We start from the raw sequence: 18,953 nt of genomic DNA on the forward strand, positions 1-18,953 counted from the left end.
CCTGAGGACGTTAAGCCGTTTTAAGAACGATTTCTGACATCCTCTATGTGTGCTTGGAGGGTTTGACGTGAGTCCAAAGTGTGATGACAACACTCGTATGATTCAAGAAAAACAAAAATAATTGAATAACTATAAAGACTGATACTTTTCTGGCAAAATGTTGTAATCCAATGATTTGACTAAAAATCTGTAAAAAGAAGTACGCAAATGGTGATATTCAGCTCGTAAATTTCATGAAGAAGACATTTCTTGAATTTATCACCCCTGATTTGGAGGAATGGTGCAATTTAGTGGTCAAGTTTCTTAGGATAAAATAATACGTGGAGCATAATGACCTACCAGGCTTTGCCATTGTTCGTACCAGGATTTGCTTTGGTGGTGTGGTGTTTGCTTGGTAAGAAAAAAGACATGCGTGAAAGCCTTGCATTTGGTACCCAGCTGCCGATTGTAATGCATTTTGTAAACAAACCAAGCTTGATGCAGTCAGCGGCTGGATTCGCCGGGGCTCTCGGGCTTGAAGGTGCATATTGCCCTTGTTCTGTGCATGCATGGGCATGTTTAGATGTAGGTGAGGCAGGACTTTATATATATATATATATATATATATATATATATATATATATATATGTATATTATAACGCTTTAAAGACATCCATTTCCCATTATATATATATATATATATATATATATATATATATATATATATATATGCATGTATGACATTTCAAGGGCATTCAAATCCCATTTTCAAAGCAATGTTAGACGGTCGGACGGAAAACATTTGAGTTCTGCCATATAAGGTAGCTGGAAATGTTTTGCAAAATATAATGAAGGCAAATATCAGCATACATATTCATCTCCCCACATATATATGGTAAGATGAATATGTGTGTGGTGAAAATTTGTGTAAGGCTGCAGGTAAAAATGTCATCTTCCATTTCAACTAGTGATGAAATCCCTTCCACGAGTAGGTGTGCAGGAGCCACATAAATCACGGACACAGACTTTGGTCAGCGACATCTTGTCGTCCTTCCCAATGGCCCAGTCAGTTAGAGCGCCTGTCTTCTGATCCACTCACTCGTGGTGGGCTGCGTCGGACTCGCCTCAGGCGCTCGTTATTGTCTTTGTCATCTATGGCCTGCGGCCGGTGACAGCGGTCGCGCTAAAGGTCAGTTGACGTCAGGGGACGGAATGGACCGTGCCGAGCACTGCGGCCCGCTCAACATTCGCCACTAAATTTTGCCGTTGTCTTGAATTGCGCGATGGGATGCTAGGGGTTAGGCTCACACAACAAGTACTGCTTAGCGTGAGCTCTGATCCTAAAAATCCATCCGTTCAAAGGGTTCGGATCAGATCGCTAAAGAAAGAGCAAACAAACAAACAAACAAACAAACAAAACGGCAGGACAGAGCCAAGCCATGGCAGAGCGAGCCCGGATCGCGAATCACCTGGGAACAAACAACCTATAGAGCGTCTGCGGTTGGAGAACGTTCTGTCTATCCAGGTGAGAACAATTCCACCTATTTTCTTTCACGCAAATGCTCGATGGGTAGGATGAGCATGCCTCCCCTCTCCAACCACCTTTATGTGTCTATGCGTGATAATCGGTACAACAATGATAATGGTGGCATTTGTATGCAAGACTTTCGTTGAAATCGCTGAAAAATATTGTTGAAAGCGCAACGGCTCAAAAGGGGCGACGGAATTTAATTGCTACAATGGAAAGCGCGACAGACCGCTTGTCCACTGGTCGCCGACTTTTTCCGAAAAAAGTTATCTTATTGTACAAGACGCAGTCCAGTGTTACCACTACCCAAATACTCAAGCGACTTAACCAAATGCTACCATTCGCGATATGTTTTAAAAAGACCAATGTCTTTCCCAGCAAAATGACCTATCAGCATTAATGATTACACTCATTCAACAGACACACATTTGCCAGGAAAATGTGCCACCGATGCTGAATAAATCGCATGCAAGTCTAAAACACGAACATTGCTTTATTTAGGCCGTCTGATTAGTTATAAAGCATCTGTTACTTCTTCAACATGCGTCACCACACTGAGGATTTAAGCCTTAACTGTCTATCGCATTTCTTCCTTACCCTTTATGGGAAATAGCCATGCAACGAAGTTGTCTTTGCGGTAGGGGGGGGGGGGGGGCGGGGCACCGTTAAAGGGTAGATTTCATATTTGAAGATATTGAAGTGAGCAGCGAATATCATGAAATAAGCTTACTTAAAACTATTGGTATGATTTTTAGTACAAAAGATTGCTCTAGACACCACAATTTCTCTGTTTAGGAAATATGCCCCCAAATGCGTCATTGTTTGATTGCGTCATCGTGCCTTGCATAATATTGATCGAGAGCCAATGAACGGACCTTACCTCGGCAAGTTGTGCTCACGAACGTCAGTTGCGAACGACTCCACCATTTTATTTTTTCTCGGCTTTGATTGCCGCATGGCTTATGAAATGACAGGATTTGAATGACGTTATCATGACGTCATGAATGCAAAAGTGTCCATGAAATACTCTCCCCGAAATACTTTCCCATTTTCGCGGGTGCGCAGCTCAGAAACTATAGGGAATCAAGCTTAAGAAGGGCTGTGATCAAGGCTTTGGTCTGTGAATTAGGGCTGTGAACTGCACCGAAAGGTCTTCGAGATGGCTATTCCAGTAGAGATAAATGTGGAACACTCCTTTTAAACGCCTGACCAGATGCAATATCTGTGACGCCTAAAATAGCAACAAATTCTGCTCTGACAGGACGTGTTTGGCAGCTGCACCGACCACATTGTATGTTAGTGAGCACACAAATTATAAAAACACGACACATTATAAACGTAGTTTATTAAATGTGCTACGGGCGCGACACGGGGGAACACGAATTTGTGCGTCCCACCCATAGGTGATCTGCCATGTATATATGCGCGCAGTATCTTTCTTCGAGTAATCATGCAGATCCTTGTTTTGTAATTTGCGTAGTTTGACCTTGCCGATTCATTCCCATTGGTAGGCACACTTTTCATACGTGCCATAGCTGATAAAACTGCAAAACGAAGCAAAGCTTAGGTAACCGGTACAACAGGCAGAAGCGCTGAAGGGAACCTGCAGCTTCAATCGTAGTATGCCCTTGGATAAGCATGTCTAAGTTGCAATTACGAGTTCTAAGTCGCAGTTCTAAGTTACAGTTGCAGCGGAGGATAATTCCCCGAGGATTCAAAGTTATTTGTGAAAGATAAATGCAACTTGGAACATCGGAGCGTAACGATTTAGTTCTATAAATCGAGCGGTGCAAAATAAGCACACAGGGATTTGAGCCTCCCTTTTTTTTGTATTCACATCAACGTAGACGAACAAACGATGGGTGACGTGAATTGTTGTACATGACGAAATCGACAAGTGTAAAAACGCTTCCGATTTGCCGTATACGATCGATAACAAAAAATGCACAACCTGTTGAGTGACGGAATTGTGAAAATATAACAGACCATCCCAGTAAGACCAAATTCGAACGTTAGTAACGTTCTTTACTCGCTAACGCGTACAGCGTGTGCTTATGTAGAACATCTGTCGAAACATTACTGTGTTGCTGCATTAGCGAGCTAAGGCAGATATTGCTTCTAAAGATTTAAGCTTTAATCAGGATAGTTTTCAGCACGTGACAGGGATCTACCACAAACTACTCCACATCAGTCCTGACGTCGTAAGTAAGGGGCGACACAGCGCTTTTCCAATGTCTCTCAGACCAGTGTTTTTTCGCAGATTTTCCAGCCAAGACTCACTTCTACTCATCTTTACATTCACTCACACACTAAACAGTTGGAAATACCAAAGAGATCTTCTTATTGCTAGTCGTCAGTACCGTGGCTGACCTCCGCACCTTGAGACGAGCATGATTAGTCCGCTACGTGACGATTGAAATCGTGCCATTGGAGACCGACGGCTTCAAATGCTCGTCATGCGATTGCGAATCGGGCTCAGCGCACGGCTGTAGGCTGTCGTTGGTCGTGTTCGTGTCGTAAGAAGCTCATTGGTTTGTCAGACGCATCGAGTCGCCAGGCTCTTTAAGGCACTGCATGGCTCTTTCAAGCATCTACCATAGCGGCGTCCCCGGAGATAGCGTCAAAGGCCCTGTCTACGAAGCAGGCTCGTTGCTCGTCGGTGATGCGAAGCCCCGGAGCCTGACTGCCGCTTCCTTTGCCGGTGAGACGAGGCTGGAGCGGCCACATTCTGCGCGGGGTGTTTGCTCTCGCGATTGGGGTTTGCTGTTATGAGAAGTGAGCAATGAACGTGGCCACTGAGCCAAAGATATGTTCGTATGCAGCGCACCATTGCATTGTGAAAAGCTGGTGACGAAAAGCTTTCCTCTCTCACCACAACCTTTCCTCAACTATTCATCCCATGCCGCTGTAAGGCAGGATCGTCAAAATTTTGTCCTGGTTTCAATAAAGGTCCTTCAGGATTTCGTGGCCAAAAAAATGTTCGAATGGGAGAGATAAAGTTGTCGCCATAATGTAGCATTGTAGGAAATCCCCTTGTGATTACACAATCGTAAATTCGAACTCTTTGGAGAGTATTGCAACCAAAATAGTGCGAGCTTGTTGCCAATCAACAGCACGCTGATGTGATTCTGATGAACCGCACGCCAGCTGAGCGTAAACTGTAACTTAACACGCGCCCAGGTGGCCGGTTGGATACCCTTCGCTCGGGTCGGGGGTCAATTTGACCCCTCTGAGATCTTACGACCTAAGAGAGCTAGAGACACTAAATTCACAGGGTGTGTTGACCTGTACGTGAACTCACTAAGTCAAAGTTTAAAGTTCCTAGGTCATGACCTTCGGATCAAATAAGGTAACCCAAGGTGAAATTCCGGGTTGGTCTCTAAAGGGACCGTATAAACTAGATAATTATTCTAAGCAAAAAGGTCACATGCTCATCTAAGGCCAGTTAACTTGTTGGACCTTCTGAAGGTCGTGGTGACAAAAATCATGCAAGCCCGCTTTCAGTTTTGCGTTTGGACAACCGACAAAGATACGTTATGCAGTATGTTCTTGAAAACAAAACGCTGACCTGGGTTATTCTAGCTCAGGGACCTATTTTGACTTTTAAGAAGTCTATGGAAAGTTACAATGCGGTTACCGTTATCAATAAATTCGAAATGGCACCAGGAACTATCTCATGCAGCGAGCGCTAGAGAAATAAAGAGGTTGGTTTTAACCTTGGTCTTGCCTTCATACCTGACCTTATGTCAATGTTATTTGTTCATTCAATTGCTGTGTTGCCTAAGAAAGCCTCTCAGAGATGTATGGCTTCGTCTAACACTTCGTTGTTGGATCCGATTGAACGATTCCCTAGAAATTACCTTCGCTGAAACCATGGTCTGATTTTGACCCACCATAGGTCAGCAAACTTACACGGTATATCTACATGCCAGACGATCCGCTGTTTAATTGTCTACAGCTATGCAAAATTAGGAGCAGCTGCACCACGCCGTTCGCAAACCATTCTGGAAAAACCTTTGAGGGGTCAATTTGACACCCACCCGAGCGCGTGTTAAATGGGACAATGCATTTTGGGATAATGGACTACAACATGATATTTCAATGAGAGGCTGCTGGCGAAATGTCATCAGTTTGCGTTGCGGGTAGGTGGGCAATTACACAAAACACATCAGATGCTGCATTATTTTTTCCAGGCTAGGCGGCACTACACGTCCAACCATACTAACGTGATGTATAATGACCTATCCTGCGCTTCGCCTGCGGAAATAATTGTTGTTACGGCCGGTCGCTTAACATCCGTGATCGCCGAACACCATGGTTGTTCCGGCTGTCATTCACCGCCCGCCACCTGGTCCCTGTGACACTGCGCCCGGACAGCGCCCTCGTCGGTATGTCGGTCTGTGAACCGGGCGGGGAGCGACGGGTTAATGTCAACCGACTCGGCGTCGCCGCCGGTTCGCTCTGCGGCGAGCATTGCGGCTGCCGCTGCGTCGATGGGTTCTCGGAAGACTGCTGCGTAAGTCCTATACTGATGCGTGTATGGTTCACTGAAAACGGTGGCATTTGTATTTGAAATGAAATGGCTATCTTGAAGACATTTTAGTGCTTGGTCACAAACCTGCCCTTTTCATGGCATACCCTTCTTTAGTTTCTGAGCCACACCCCCGCGAAAATGGGTAGAGCATTTTGTGGACAGTATTTCAAAGTTACCGTGGGATTCATGACGTCATAATAACGTCGTTCAAATCCTGCCAGTTCATAAGCTACGCGGCGATCAACGTCAATATACATATGACGGTTGAGGCGTTCATATTTGGCGTTCGTGAGCACGATTTCCAGATATAGCGACTGTCAGCTGGTTCTCAATGAACGTTGTGCAAGGCACGATGACGTAACCAAACTATGGCGTGTTGAGGTGCATATTTACTAAACAGAGGTTGCGGTGTCTATATCAGTCTTTCCCACTTCAAAAGTATACCAAAAGGGATATGTGAGCTTGTTGTATCATATCTCATGCTCGCTTCAATATCTTCAGAGGTGAAACATTCCCTTTAATGTTATACAACCTAAAATTAGTACTCTCAGCTTTTGCGCAGGTTATTTTCTCACTGGGATTATGCCTTTTCGTTCACCTGGATTGTGAACACTGCCTTCCAAGCGGCTATTCACGGGATCGGCGATAGCCAGCCCTCCCCCGACCATCAGGCATTGGACGTCGACACCAACAGTGGTGTGCTGGACCAAAGCTGGCACAGCAGGCTTTGGTCCCGCGAGCGCAAGCAGAGCGGTCTGTGCCGAGATTGGTAGCTCCCTCCAAACGTTGCACCCCTGGGCAGGCCGTGGCGGATGCTACTTATTTCAGCTGGCGCCTGGTGGTGAGATGCCTAACAACAAAACCCCGGATGCGGTGGTGTATCGTGTAGCATGTTGACGTATCTTGTTGCATTGGGTCATGTGTGCACAACCATTCCATGTGTTGCAGTCGCCCATTTGCCCACGTGCGTTCGTATTTTTTTTTTGGGGGGGGAGGGGGTCTTTTGTGAATTGCCTGCGTCAGTCATCAGCAGCTGGTATTATGATATTCTTACGGGCTGTGTTGTATGCAGTATACCGTGCAAATAACCGCGCGATCTACGAAGCGCGACAAGGTTTCTGATATTCATAAATGTATTTTGCATGCTTGGTACGCTAGACGTTAAACGACAGCAACGAAATTGTAGGAACGAGTGATAACTGACAGCAGATTTGTATACCTGGACGATCAACAAAAGCGGTGAAATTGTAGCAAATCAACGTGGAATATGGTGCACGCATCGTGCATCGTGCATTGTGCAGCGTGCAGCACTGCGTCGGCGGAATGCCGACAGCCAAATAACTTGTGTTGTCCAGCTGAAGCATGCAGCACTCACTTCTCGGTGTCCGGCTTGTTCTCTGCCTGCTGTGCCCAGCAGTGCTCCACTACCTCCCGTCATCTTCCGGCGCCGGCCGGCACTTCGGGTTCGGGCCACAGCCACCAGGCGACCACCACGCAAATGCCGACGTCTGGCTCGAGGTCAGCGAACCGCCAGACTGAGTACCGAGAGTGACCGGTGAGTAGCTGCCACGTGCGGACCCCGAATGAGTAAACGTCGGCGCGGCAAGAGGAGCAGCCGCCGTGGAACAGCTCGGGTGCCATGTACGGCACCGTGCCGCGCACTCCGCTTTGAGAAGTGGGCAACGACCGGCCACTCATGTCAAAACGTAGTATTTTTCGTTTTCATCGCGCGTTGACGGCAGAGTGCCACAAATGCGGCGAGGAAATTTCGCCTTAATAATGTGTCAGATGCGACCCGAAGCCCCAGACCCAGGCCCAGGTTACAGACCCAAACCCAGGAGAACAAATAATAAAGAAGAAACACAAGAAAAGCTTCTTACCTGCGCGCAGAATTCCAAGTTTGCGCATCAGAACACACTTACACCTCCAACAGATGTCGCTGCGTACGCGCGGCCGGCGTGTCGTCGTCTTTCAAGCTGGGGTGAATTGGTCAAAAGGTTGCAAGGACGGTGGGCACGGTGAGCAAAGCGTGCTAAGTCACTCCTTTTGCAAGTCCGTTGAAGTGTGTGTCTGGTTCGGCTTTCACTGGTCCCGGATTGTGACAAGTTTAGAACTAAGTCCTGGTCTGGACACAAATTTGAGCTTGAATATTGAATCATGTTCGTAAGCTAAACATAGGCGTGAGCATGTGTCTGAAAGTGTGGAGTGGGACGGGGGCGTGCCCAAATGCTGGTTCGCCTTCGTGCTTTAACCCTCGCCCTGCAAGGTGGGTCGACGCAACCCCCTGAGTTTTCTTGAGCGTACCTTATCGGTGTGTGGTGCAATCGCGCCATATCTTTTGTTAGCCTATGGGGTATCTACTACGCGTGTTTTGAAACAAAAAAACGCGTCCCTAGCGCTTCTGTTTTTGAAGCAAGAGCGGTTTTGGTGTGGCGATCACTGCAAGGCGATCTACGGCCGGCCGGCCGGCTGGGGGAGGGGGAGCGGCAACAGGCGATGCCGTGGAGCGTGCGCGGCAGGACGACATTACTGCATTAACGAAGCCATACATCCTAAACATATGGTCAAAACATGTCAAGTTGTATTTCATTGTTCTCATAATTGAACAAGCAACGCGTCTGTTTAGATTTCGTGTTGCCGCGAGGCACGACCTCGTATGTATGATGCAAAGCTGAAAAGGTACTATTTCAAACATTCGTGATTTCACTCGATGCAGACAGTTTGTGAACATTGGTATGGTGTGTATGCACTATGTTCACCTTCAAAGGACCAGTTACTCTAATGTTTTTCTGTGAAAGCGTCGTTAAGCCAAGCAAAGACGTGCAAGATGCGTAAGAGACGAGTTTCGCGCATGTGATAGGCTTAGGATTAAGGGAAATATCTTTTGGCATGGTCTTTCCGCTCAATCTTGCTTTATTTTGACAAATTCCGCCTCTATCTGCCATGTTCTGTGCTGTGCCGTCTTGTGGTGTGCTGTCCTTTGCTCTGCCATCTCTGTTTTGATCTTTTCTGTCATCTTGCGAACCCGCCGTGTGTAACTAGAACCTATGTTATACGACAAACTCCTTCATGACTAACTTAGCCCGCAGCCCTTCCCTCCATCCTGTTTTCCGGTCGTCTGCTGCCCTGTACTTTCATCTGCTCCCCCGCCTTGTGCCATTATCTCCTGCCCTGTCACATCCTGCTGTCCTGTCCTGCGCTCTTTACGACGTGCATTTCCACCCTGCCCCAACTGCTGATCTGTTCTGGTCTGTTTTGTACCGTTCTGTTGCCTCCTGCCCCCCCCCCCCGTCCTGTTTTTTACCCTGTCATGCCATGCCCGGTAGTGGCGAACCCTTTGTGGAGACTTAGGAAGACCGACGTAACTTGCCCCTTTTGTGATAGGTCCTGCCGCCATGCTAAATACTGCCCGGTTTTGACGGGGAGTAAATGCCCCCCGCATCTTCAAATCCGCCGCCCCTGGCCATGTTACATCAAGCCCCAGTCCCAGTCCCAGCTGCAGACGCAGACGCAGACGCAGACGCAGCCGCACCCGCAGCGCCAGTCCAGCCCTGTGGTGCGCTGCCTAGCGTCGCGCTGGCCACATTATGGGTGCAACCGCTTTACTAATATGCATGCAGGACCCAGTTATACCACCCATGTAGCTTAACCGCTCGACATGTATTTATTTTATGTACTAATCCCGTGTGCACAGCATTTAGGTTCTAGTAGCGCGTAAAAACTTCTCCTTCCTAGCATCTCTGCAGCACCGATTTGCCTCCAGTGAAACGTGCACGCCTGCTCGAATAAATGCGCCAGACAACACATAGTGGCGGAGGTAACATCAATGGCCAGAACACTAACCAGACTGCGTTTACTAAAGAATTCGGTTTCTGTCTGGAATTGTCATGCTTCTAAAAAATATTATTCTTTGATGTCACAAAAGCCTTTTCAAGGCTACCGCAGTTCATGTTTGGAAGTAAGAGAGCCCAAAATACAAAATGCTGGCATCACTACTAAATTTCAAACATCGACGTTGGTTGCAGTGCTGGAAACCTCGTGTCCAAGGTCGTGGGCCTGCGTTGTTGTTTTCTATCATTGGTCCTGTCGCGTAGTCGGTGGATTAGGTACGGTGCGTTCAATATAATAAGTTTACTGTCGGGAGGTACTTTAACAAGTCTGTAGCAGAGTGTGTAGGACTTCTCACATACCCCCAGCCTAAAGCTTTCCTGGTTCAGGGGGGTGGGTGGGAGTGAAGCAGCTCCGTAAGGTCTTACGGATGGAGGTGACTGAGTGGAAATATGTAATGCAAGGATGCATATTTGCCTCAAAATCATACCAGGTTCTTGACAAGGGCCTCAAAGGAGAGGGCACCAGGTCGTTTTTCCTAGAAATGCTATGTTGGGCTCGAGGTGTTGCTGTGGGGATTCAACCCAACCTCAGAAATCTTCCACTCAACCGTCATCTTTTTCCCAAGGAAAGCTTAAATAACAACACACAATATGTCATTGTAAGAGCTCAGATGTTTGCAATCAGCTACTGTCAGTGAAATTTTCATAGATGCCAGACCTGTGATTTGCCATCATTTTTATTTCCAGGTCAGACACTAATCCACGAACATCTATACATTACACCAGACACTTTTTGAGCCTGGCTCACTTATGTGCAAGACTCAGGCCAGGCCAAACTATGACAATTTTCAACTTGTTTGCTCATAAAGATGGTTTGGAAGCATCTTTCTTGAGGTCACCTATTCCTTAAACATTGGCTGTATGCACAACTTGGTGGCAACTGTGTGCCAAATTGATTGCTCAAAGTTATAATGTGCATTTGCCAATGCTCAAAATTATGATGTGCATGTACTGGAATTGTTTCTGCAATGTCCTGCTGATATGCATGACTTGTTCAGTGAGACATTATTTTGTTCAGGTCTGGTTTCTATATGAAGCCAGTGTCATGATATGTTTCCTTAAGTTGGGAAGAGCAGCTGCTCACTAGCCTTGTCTTATCTGCTTGATCCATGTCATTGATATCCATGCCAGCACTTCTCTGATTGACGGCTCCGCATGAATCGATAGTTATGGGCGCTGCACGACCTTTAGCAGTTGATGTGCCCTAAAACCCCAAATCATCATCATCACATGATATCCATGCCAATCATTGTGATATTGATTATGGAGTTTAAAAATCTGGTCATAGATATGTCCACCATGGCAGACTCTTGATTCATGGTGAATATGTGTACCAGGAGTTTTTCATAATGCTAAAATAATTTCATGCTGCTTTGACTGGCAATATTCTACTTTTCTAGTGATAAAAAGTGTAAGGAAATATTAATGCTAGAGTCAAGGTACAAACATTGCTGTGTTTCATTGACCATCATTTGCTTAAATTCAGATGGTTCTAGTAACAGCAAGCATTTTCTGCTGAGCTAAGCATAGATTTTCTGTCCTCTGCTGTTTATGGAGGCAAAATTCTGAATTGTGCATATGTTTTTGGGCTAGCAGGTACATACATGATGATGCTGAGCCTATATGAGCTGGGAATTTTTTGGTTGATTTTGTAATGAACAAGGAAGGACCCTGTGGTTTGGCCTACCAGAGCTCTAATTATTATGTTTAAACACCATTGTATAAATCCCTGCCATGATCAGAAGAAAATTGGATGCTTTGGTTGTTTTGGGATGGATCTGGCCAGATATATGATAATTTTAGAATTTTTAGCATAGAAACTTGTACAAAATCAATGACAAGCTGTGTGTGTATAGGTTATTGCCCTGGTTTGTGACATGAGTGCTGAACTTGGCCAAAGGGCTGCCTCATGTTGAGATCTTTGAAGTGTATGTGTGGGTGGCAGCTTTGTTGCCCAAACCCCCAAACTTGGGTATCATGTTATTGGAAATTATATTAAACTATTAATGGTGGTAAACCATGTTTATAAAGGGTGTGATGTCTTGTGATGCTTGGCTCACCAGCTCAAAGCCTTAAATCATGTATATCACTTTGACATGTGCCTGTGTGGTTACTTATTCCTATATTGGTAGGGAGCACTATCACTGATTGCTATCAACCTTTGTTCTGCTCCACTGCCTGGCCACCCCAATATTGGCAACCAGGAACACTTCAGTGATCAGTGTCACAGTGGTGTTTGTCATGTTCTTTGCACACATGAGCATGCTGTATCTCCTGTCCTCAGTGTGCAGTTGTGCCTCAGGTGTTGCGGTAGCCGTGCTGATTGGCGATGGCGGCAGACCTCCTGTCATCAACGTGCAATTGTGCCTGAGGTGTTGCAGTAGCTGGGCTGATCGGCGATGGCGGCCATACGACGAGTGGCGCTCATCGAGGCCGTCACGGCGCAGGATTCCGAGAAGTTCCTCCGCATCATCGCTGATCACGTACGGCTTGTGTATGCGCGGTCTGGATGCTGGTGGTTATGTAGGCGTGTGTTGTGCGGTCGTAGGCATGTGAAGGTCTGTGTTTGGTTCTCAGGACAGGACCAGCTTTTGTCACTGAGAAGGGCTAACTTCCTTTCATCTCATTAGCCGCGATTCAATCACCAGGTCTGTTCTGGACCACCTTGCAGCCAGGTTAATCTTACCTCCAGCACAATTTATCGCTAGGTGTCCATGACGTCATATGTGGTAATGTTTAAGCCATTATGCCATTTCCAGAGGAGTCGGTCCACACCAATGAACTTGGATGAGGTGCTGGTGGAGTTGCCTCATGCCCAGCTGGAGACCCTGTGGGACACACTCCTTGGCTGGGCCACAGCCACCCTGGACAGCCTGGTGCCTGAGGGTGATGGAGATATTGAGGCAAGGAGACCTGTAATGTTCCATTAAACCTCATCCATATGTGTGGTGGTGTGGTGCAGCGTGACACTGCGTTTTCGTGGGCTTCCCGAATCGCGTGATACCAACTCAACTGTCGAATCGTGTCTGGATTGCTCAGACACTTGTTGCTGTGGCCTCAGCTCACTTTACCGCCAAGGTCCGTCTCACGTCACTGCCATGTCCACCTTACTTCACTGTCATGGTCTGCCATACTGCATTGCCATGGTCTGCCTCACTTCACTGCCATGGTCTGCCTTACTGCATTGCCATGGTCTGCCTCACCTCTCTGCCATGGTCTGCCTCACTTCGCCGCAGCTGCACGTCCTCATCCCCACATGTCCATGTTTTTCAGAAAGAAAGGGTGGACCTGCTGAATGGTATACTTGACGCGGCGCTGTCGACGGTGGCCGGCCTGGAGACCGCTGGCGACGGGCAGGCAGCCGTGCCGCCCGGCCTACTGCAGCTGGCAGGTGACTGGTCCAGCCTGCTGTGGGTCACACACGCCCCACCAAGCCAGCTGAGGGGGTCAGAGCCTGGTCTGGGCTCAGGCGCTGGGGCGCCAGGCCGGCGGCGCACTGAGCTGTGCGGCAGACATGCCACCTGGCGGTGACCCGTGCTGTCGGCTCTCACGAGCTCTGCCGTGTGTCCGTCTATGTGCCATTCCCCATACGTCGGGTGAGAGGCTGCTCCAGCAGTGACGTGAGTGTTAGCTGCCGTGCCAACAACGTCCACGGCCGGGTGCTGCGCGCCCATGATCGTCCGTGACCTCACGGGCAGACGGGCCGGCGGACCCTGCCCGCCTGCCGCATGTGTCGGCTGACGCTCGTGCGCTGCCTGGCGCCAGTGATCCTGAACACGATGCTGCTGAGCCTGGACGAGGAGCCGGCGCTGGACGAGCTGTGTGGCCGCGTCAGCCGGCTCTCGGAGCGCTGGTGGAGCGGCGCGCTGCCCGACCGGCACGTACTGGCGCCGGCCGCGCTCACCTACCTGCTCCAGCTGGCCGTGGCCGCCGACCGCAAGACCACGGTTGGTGGAGGAGGGGGGGGGGGGGGGGGACGGCAGCCGTCGGCGCTGCCGGGTGCGCGGGGCTCATGGCGGTCTGTTGCGCCGGGCTGGGCACCTTTTACTCAGTTCGGACTCGCATTAGGTGTTGAAAAATGATTTGATTTATCAGTTAGTATGGTTTGCTTATACCGATGCACCGTTTTACCACTCCCAAAACATTGTGTTTGATGATGACCATGTTGACCATTCACCACTCTCCGTGTTCGACCAGCCTTGTTTGCCGCTGGCACGCTGTTTCCTGAGCACAGTTCACCTCTCCGGCCATCTCGGGCGGGTGATGTGTCGCTCACTGCGGGTGGCCATCGCGTGACACCGTGTACCGGCGCCCGGCAGCGCTCGCTGGTGCAGCGTGCGCTGGTGCTGCTGCCGTGCCTGCAGCGGCCGCCGGCGCCGGCCGGCCGGCTGCGCCAGCTGCTCTGCGCCGCCGCCCAGTGCCCGGCGCTGCTGGCCTGGGACGAGGGCGTGCGCCTGCTGGCCGAGCTGTTGGCCGTGCCGGCGCTGCGCGCGCCGCTGCACGGCGCCATCAAGGCCGTGCTGCCGACCGTCGGCACGCAGCAGGCGCTGCGCTACGGCCAGGCGTACCACCGGGCGTGGCGCCACGCCGAGCCCGACGCCAGGAAGGTGGGTGTGCCGCCCGCCCCGCGCGGGGCCAGCGGCAGGAATGGTTGGCTGTGGCACTTCATGCCTGCTGTGATTTCAAGAGTCAGTTGGGGGGGGGGGGGGGGGGGGGGTTCAAGGAAGTTTAGGCCATCTTAAAGAGTTCGAAAGCCAAAGGTCGAAAATAAGCCGTTGGACAAATCCACCATTCGGGATCAAACAGAAGTCTTTTCAGGCGCCTGTGTATGTTTTTCATACATGCTATGTGGGAGATGTATAATTTGTGCCTTCCGTGCGCTGGTCTTCGTGTTGCAAGATGTGGGAGAGCAGAGACAAATCACTGGGTACTGCCGTGATTTGTTCTCCTATTTCATGCCGCCGACGGCTGGTGTGCCACACATCAATGTGGGCCGTTGGCAGTCTGATGCGCGCTCGTGGCTGTCATTTCAGAACCAGAACCTCCAAATTTGGGAAACCGTTTGGCGTGTACAACTGTTATCTTAGTATATGCGCCTTTCCTTGTATAAGTTGCACTGAATGCCTCGTTGGAGATTCGAACTCGTAGCCTATCGCCGGGAAAAGGTCGTGACCCTCGGCCCAAAGTAAAATTTATAATGCTGGAACCAGAAAAGACAAAGCTCCATCATCATTATGCGTGTTTCGTCTGCGCAGTCTTTTGTCAGGGCACATTAGATGGGCTCTCAATAGCGGGATGATTCGATGGTACTGTCAACTTTGGCAGAATTGTTTGTCAGACTGCGAGCTGCGAGTCGTTGTCGAATCAAAGAGGGTGACTTCTAACGGGCCGAACGTTTTATCCGAACGTTTCACCACCTTGGTTGGCACCGTCTCACAAGCGGTGAGACCCCCTCCCACCAGCGCCTGACGGTGCACTGCCCTCCGGCAGAAACTGGAGGACGAGTGCATCCAGGACCTGATGTTCCACGCGGTGTACGCGGACCGGCAGCGCTCGCGGCTGCCGCGCCTGCTGTTTCAGCTGCTGCACTACATGCATAACCAGCGCCGGCACCGGGACACGGCCGACATGCTGGTGCGGCTCTACCAGCCCATCCTGTGGCGCGCGCTCACGGTAGGTCACGGCCCCGGCCCGGCCCCGGCCCCGGCCCCGGCCCCGGCCCCGGCCGGCGGCCGGCGGCTGACTCAGGTGGGACGCCAGACGTATGCGCTGTCCGCCACCGGCGGCTGAAGACCTGCCGGCAGTGACGTGCACGCTCCGCCTAGTTGTCCGCCGGCGTGACGGGTTGGGCTCTCACTTGGCTCGTTGCGACCTGCTGTGATTTTCGACGTCGTAGCAAAAGTAGTGTTGGAAAAGTTCGTACTGAACACATTCCAAACTCCTGACTCCAAACCCAAACTCTAGTTGGAATTTTGCCGTTGTTTTGTGGTTTCTGTTCGGCCGTAACACCGTACTAAAACGCTTGGCACAACGAAAGCATTGCTGTCGTGTACTTGCGTGCCCCTCCGGCCCACGATGACGCTGGCGTTGCGGAAATGTGTTGCGGGAAGTGCAGACTCCTAAAAGAGTTTGGCAAATGAATCAGGAGAGCATTCCGAAATTCTCCACACATGTGTATCAGAAGGCATTTCCCGTCAGGCTCATTGCCGAAAACGTCTAGATTGTCGCCCAAATACGTCCCCTTCTTATTCGTCTAGCACCCGCAGGGCTATTACAGGCCGCGGTCAGCAGTGAGATGGTGGCTCGCCGGTACAGGGCAGCCGGTGTCCGTGCGGCTCCGTTGATCGCTCGGCAGCAGTGAGATGGTGGCTCGCCGGTACGGGGCAGCCGGTGTCCGCGCGGCTCCGTTGATCGCTCGGCAGCAGTGAGATGGTGGCTCGCCGGTACAGGGCAGCCGGTGTCCGTGCGGCTCCGTTGATCGCTCGGCAGCAGTGAGATGGTGGCTCGCCGGTATGGGGCAGCCGGTGTCCGCGCGGCTCCGTTGATCGCTCGGCAGCTGTAGCCCGTCTGCCGCGGCGCCACCCGCCGTGTCCGTGTACTTCATGTACTGGCGCTTAATCCCCGGTTACATTGGCTCCTGTGTGGGGCGGGCTGTGCCGGTGCCGGTGCCGCTCCTGACGGGTGTCGCGTGTGGACGGCTGGCGCGCCGCCGACGCCTGCTGCGGCGGAGCGCGTGCGAGGTGCCGGCGCCCGTCTGCCTGCCGTCTGACGGCTGGTGCGCACCCCGCGGCCAGGCGACGCACGCCACCGTACAGCTGAACGCCACCTTCCTGCTGCTGGACACGTTCCCGCTGGAGGACCCGGCCGCGTGCCGCGAGGAGCGCGAGCTCGAGCTGGCCCGCCAGTGCCGCCTCATCACCGGCCTGCTGCGTCAGAGCTCGCACGAGGTCCGCGTGGCGGCCGCCAAGGTGAGTTGGGCGGAGGCGGGCCAGGACTCGGTCCGGCGGCTTCGCTACCGACGACTCGGCTCGGCGAACGGGTCGCGACAGCCGGCTTCAGCCCGGGGTCAGACGACTCGTCTTATTGTTACTCTAAACTGAGGCTGGGAATTGGAATAGCGCTCCACTTGGTGAAGTAGCCGGGTCCATCACACACGCACGCGCTGTTGGTGCTGCGTTCGCCCAGTGATGGGTCGTCTAATTGATGTGGCATGTTCTGGATGCCAAACTGGCGCACGTGTCCACGCTCACACTGCATTGTTGTGAGTGGCCGGCATATGTAAAAGTGTTCCCTCCTCTGACTGACCCATTGGCGCCTGTTGTTTGCTATCCTGGCGCTGTGCGGGCGTGAGTGGCGAGTCGACAGTGAGCGAGCCCCTCTGACGCCTCCTCACAGCCGACTCCTTGGCAGGGAGTCTGCAAGGTGCTGGCGCAGTACTGGAGCATCATCCCGGCCGACGACCTGAAGCAGATGATGAAGGTGCTGCTGCAGGAGCTGGCCCACGACGCCTCCTCGGTGGAGGTCCGACACCAGGTGGTCTCGGTGCGTACCCCTTCCAGCCGTCATTCTGATGCCGTTTGCGCCGGGTCTGTCGCGGGTCCATGGCCGGCACTGGTCTGCCCTCGTTTTACAAAGGAGTTTAGGTAATGAGTCACATAGTTTGAAACATTTGCAGTCACCTGAAATTTTACCTGTTGCTCGCGTGGAGCCGGTTTTGCTGAACCTGCTGCCCATGTGATTGAATAGTCGGCTCTTGGTTTGTGGAGGCATTGGGAACATTTGTCGAGCGCGTGTGTGAAATTCATGCAGACCATGCAGGCGGCTTCATTCGTCGGTGTAAGCATCTTATCATGACTGGGTCCCGGGCGGTGAGTGAGCAGTGTGCCTGTGCCCGGTCCGTCGCAGGGCCTGTGCGCGGTGCTGGACAACCCGTACACGCACAACTACATGAAGTCGGCAGCTGCCCTTCCTGACGGACGCCTTCCACGACGTGCACCTGTCGGTGCGGGTCGCCATGTGTGACCTCCTGCTCAAGGTCAAGCCTATCAAGGTACGCGAGCCGCGGGGCCAAGGGCCGCTGCGGGTGACACTATGCGCGACGCTCTGCTGCTCTGGATTCCAACGGCGACACACAGACGAGGAGCGACCATCGAGTATGAACGGCTGGTGACCGTCGCGGAGCAGGAAGACTGCATGATTAATTATGAGGAGGGAGGGGCGGTGTTTGTACATGCAGTCACGGCCAGCCAGCTGGATATCGAATGAGGAGGGAAGGGCATTGTCTGTACATACAGCCACGGCCAGTCAGCTGGCTTTCAATAGGTCTCAGCGTCTGCCATGGCCGCGGGCGTCTCCTGCAATGCCTTACGATATCTGGCGCGGGAATACGCCGGCCGTGCCATCCTAACGACATGCCGGTGGTGCATAAAGAGATAGCCTTGCTGTGAAGTTGAAATGGACCAATGCCACACTTACGAACACGAAGTTAGAAAGAACGCCACATAGTAACATTGTGTCCTGAAAATGGGTGATCTTGATGGGTCGTTGCGAGCACGTGGCTAGCGGGCGGTGCGCCTCCGTTTCAGAACATGCGCTACTTTGACATCGTGCCGGTGAAGCACCTGCTGGCGCGGCTGTCGGTGGACGAGCCGCCCGTCTGTCGACGCATCGTCCAGCTGACGGCGAACAGGTAAGACGGCGCCCGATGGTCAGCAGCGAGCAGTGATGAACAGGTGACTGAGTGGCTGGGGTAGCTCCGCCGCAGATCGCCGAGATTGCCGTCGAAAAAAGCAGGTCAGCCCGCTGTGTGCACGGCCGCTATCAGCGCCGTTCTCCGCTCGCTGCTCTGGCTGTTTCGCGGCGTGGTGGGCCGTCCCCGGCTGACTGAGGGTAGTGGCCTGGCCGTGATGGCACGTGCCCATCTTGCTATCGCCCTGCCGCCCGGCCGTGCTGACCGGCGCTCGCCCCGCTCGCCGCAGCTTCTTCCCGGCGGCCGAGTCGGACGAGACGCTGCTGACGCGCT

General features: G+C 51.5%; 1 protein-coding gene across 1 annotated transcript; it reads left to right on the forward strand.

Moving 5' to 3' along the window:
• Nucleotides 1-14,426: 14,426 nt before the first annotated feature.
• LOC119099490 (condensin-2 complex subunit G2-like) lies at nucleotides 14,427-18,951 on the forward strand. Its single transcript, XM_037222648.1, has 7 exons — nucleotides 14,427-14,538; nucleotides 15,422-15,604; nucleotides 16,726-16,899; nucleotides 17,342-17,473; nucleotides 17,837-17,981; nucleotides 18,517-18,620; nucleotides 18,910-18,951. Exons 2-5 carry the CDS (start codon nucleotides 15,452-15,454, stop codon nucleotides 17,951-17,953), a joined length of 576 nt encoding a protein of 191 aa, XP_037078543.1. The 5' UTR covers nucleotides 14,427-14,538; nucleotides 15,422-15,451; the 3' UTR covers nucleotides 17,954-17,981; nucleotides 18,517-18,620; nucleotides 18,910-18,951.
• The last annotated feature ends 2 nt before the right edge of the window (nucleotides 18,952-18,953 follow it).

This window comes from Pollicipes pollicipes, unplaced genomic scaffold (genome assembly GCF_011947565.3).
Source record: "Pollicipes pollicipes isolate AB1234 unplaced genomic scaffold, Ppol_2.1 Scaffold_4740;HRSCAF=5597_pilon_pilon_pilon, whole genome shotgun sequence".
In the NCBI taxonomy this organism is placed as follows: Eukaryota; Metazoa; Arthropoda; class Thecostraca; order Pollicipedomorpha; family Pollicipedidae; genus Pollicipes; species Pollicipes pollicipes.

Bases quoted from the DNA above. Each gene is read 5' to 3' on its own strand.
- LOC119099490 (XM_037222648.1), top strand. From the start codon at position 15,452: ATGTTCCACGCGGTGTACGCGGACCGGCAGCGCTCGCGGCTGCCGCGC. The intron at 15,605-16,725 runs GTAGGTCACGGC...CCCCGCGGCCAG, and splicing joins TCCTGTGGCGCGCGCTCACG to GCGACGCACGCCACCGTACA. The intron at 16,900-17,341 runs GTGAGTTGGGCG...ACTCCTTGGCAG, and splicing joins TCCGCGTGGCGGCCGCCAAG to GGAGTCTGCAAGGTGCTGGC.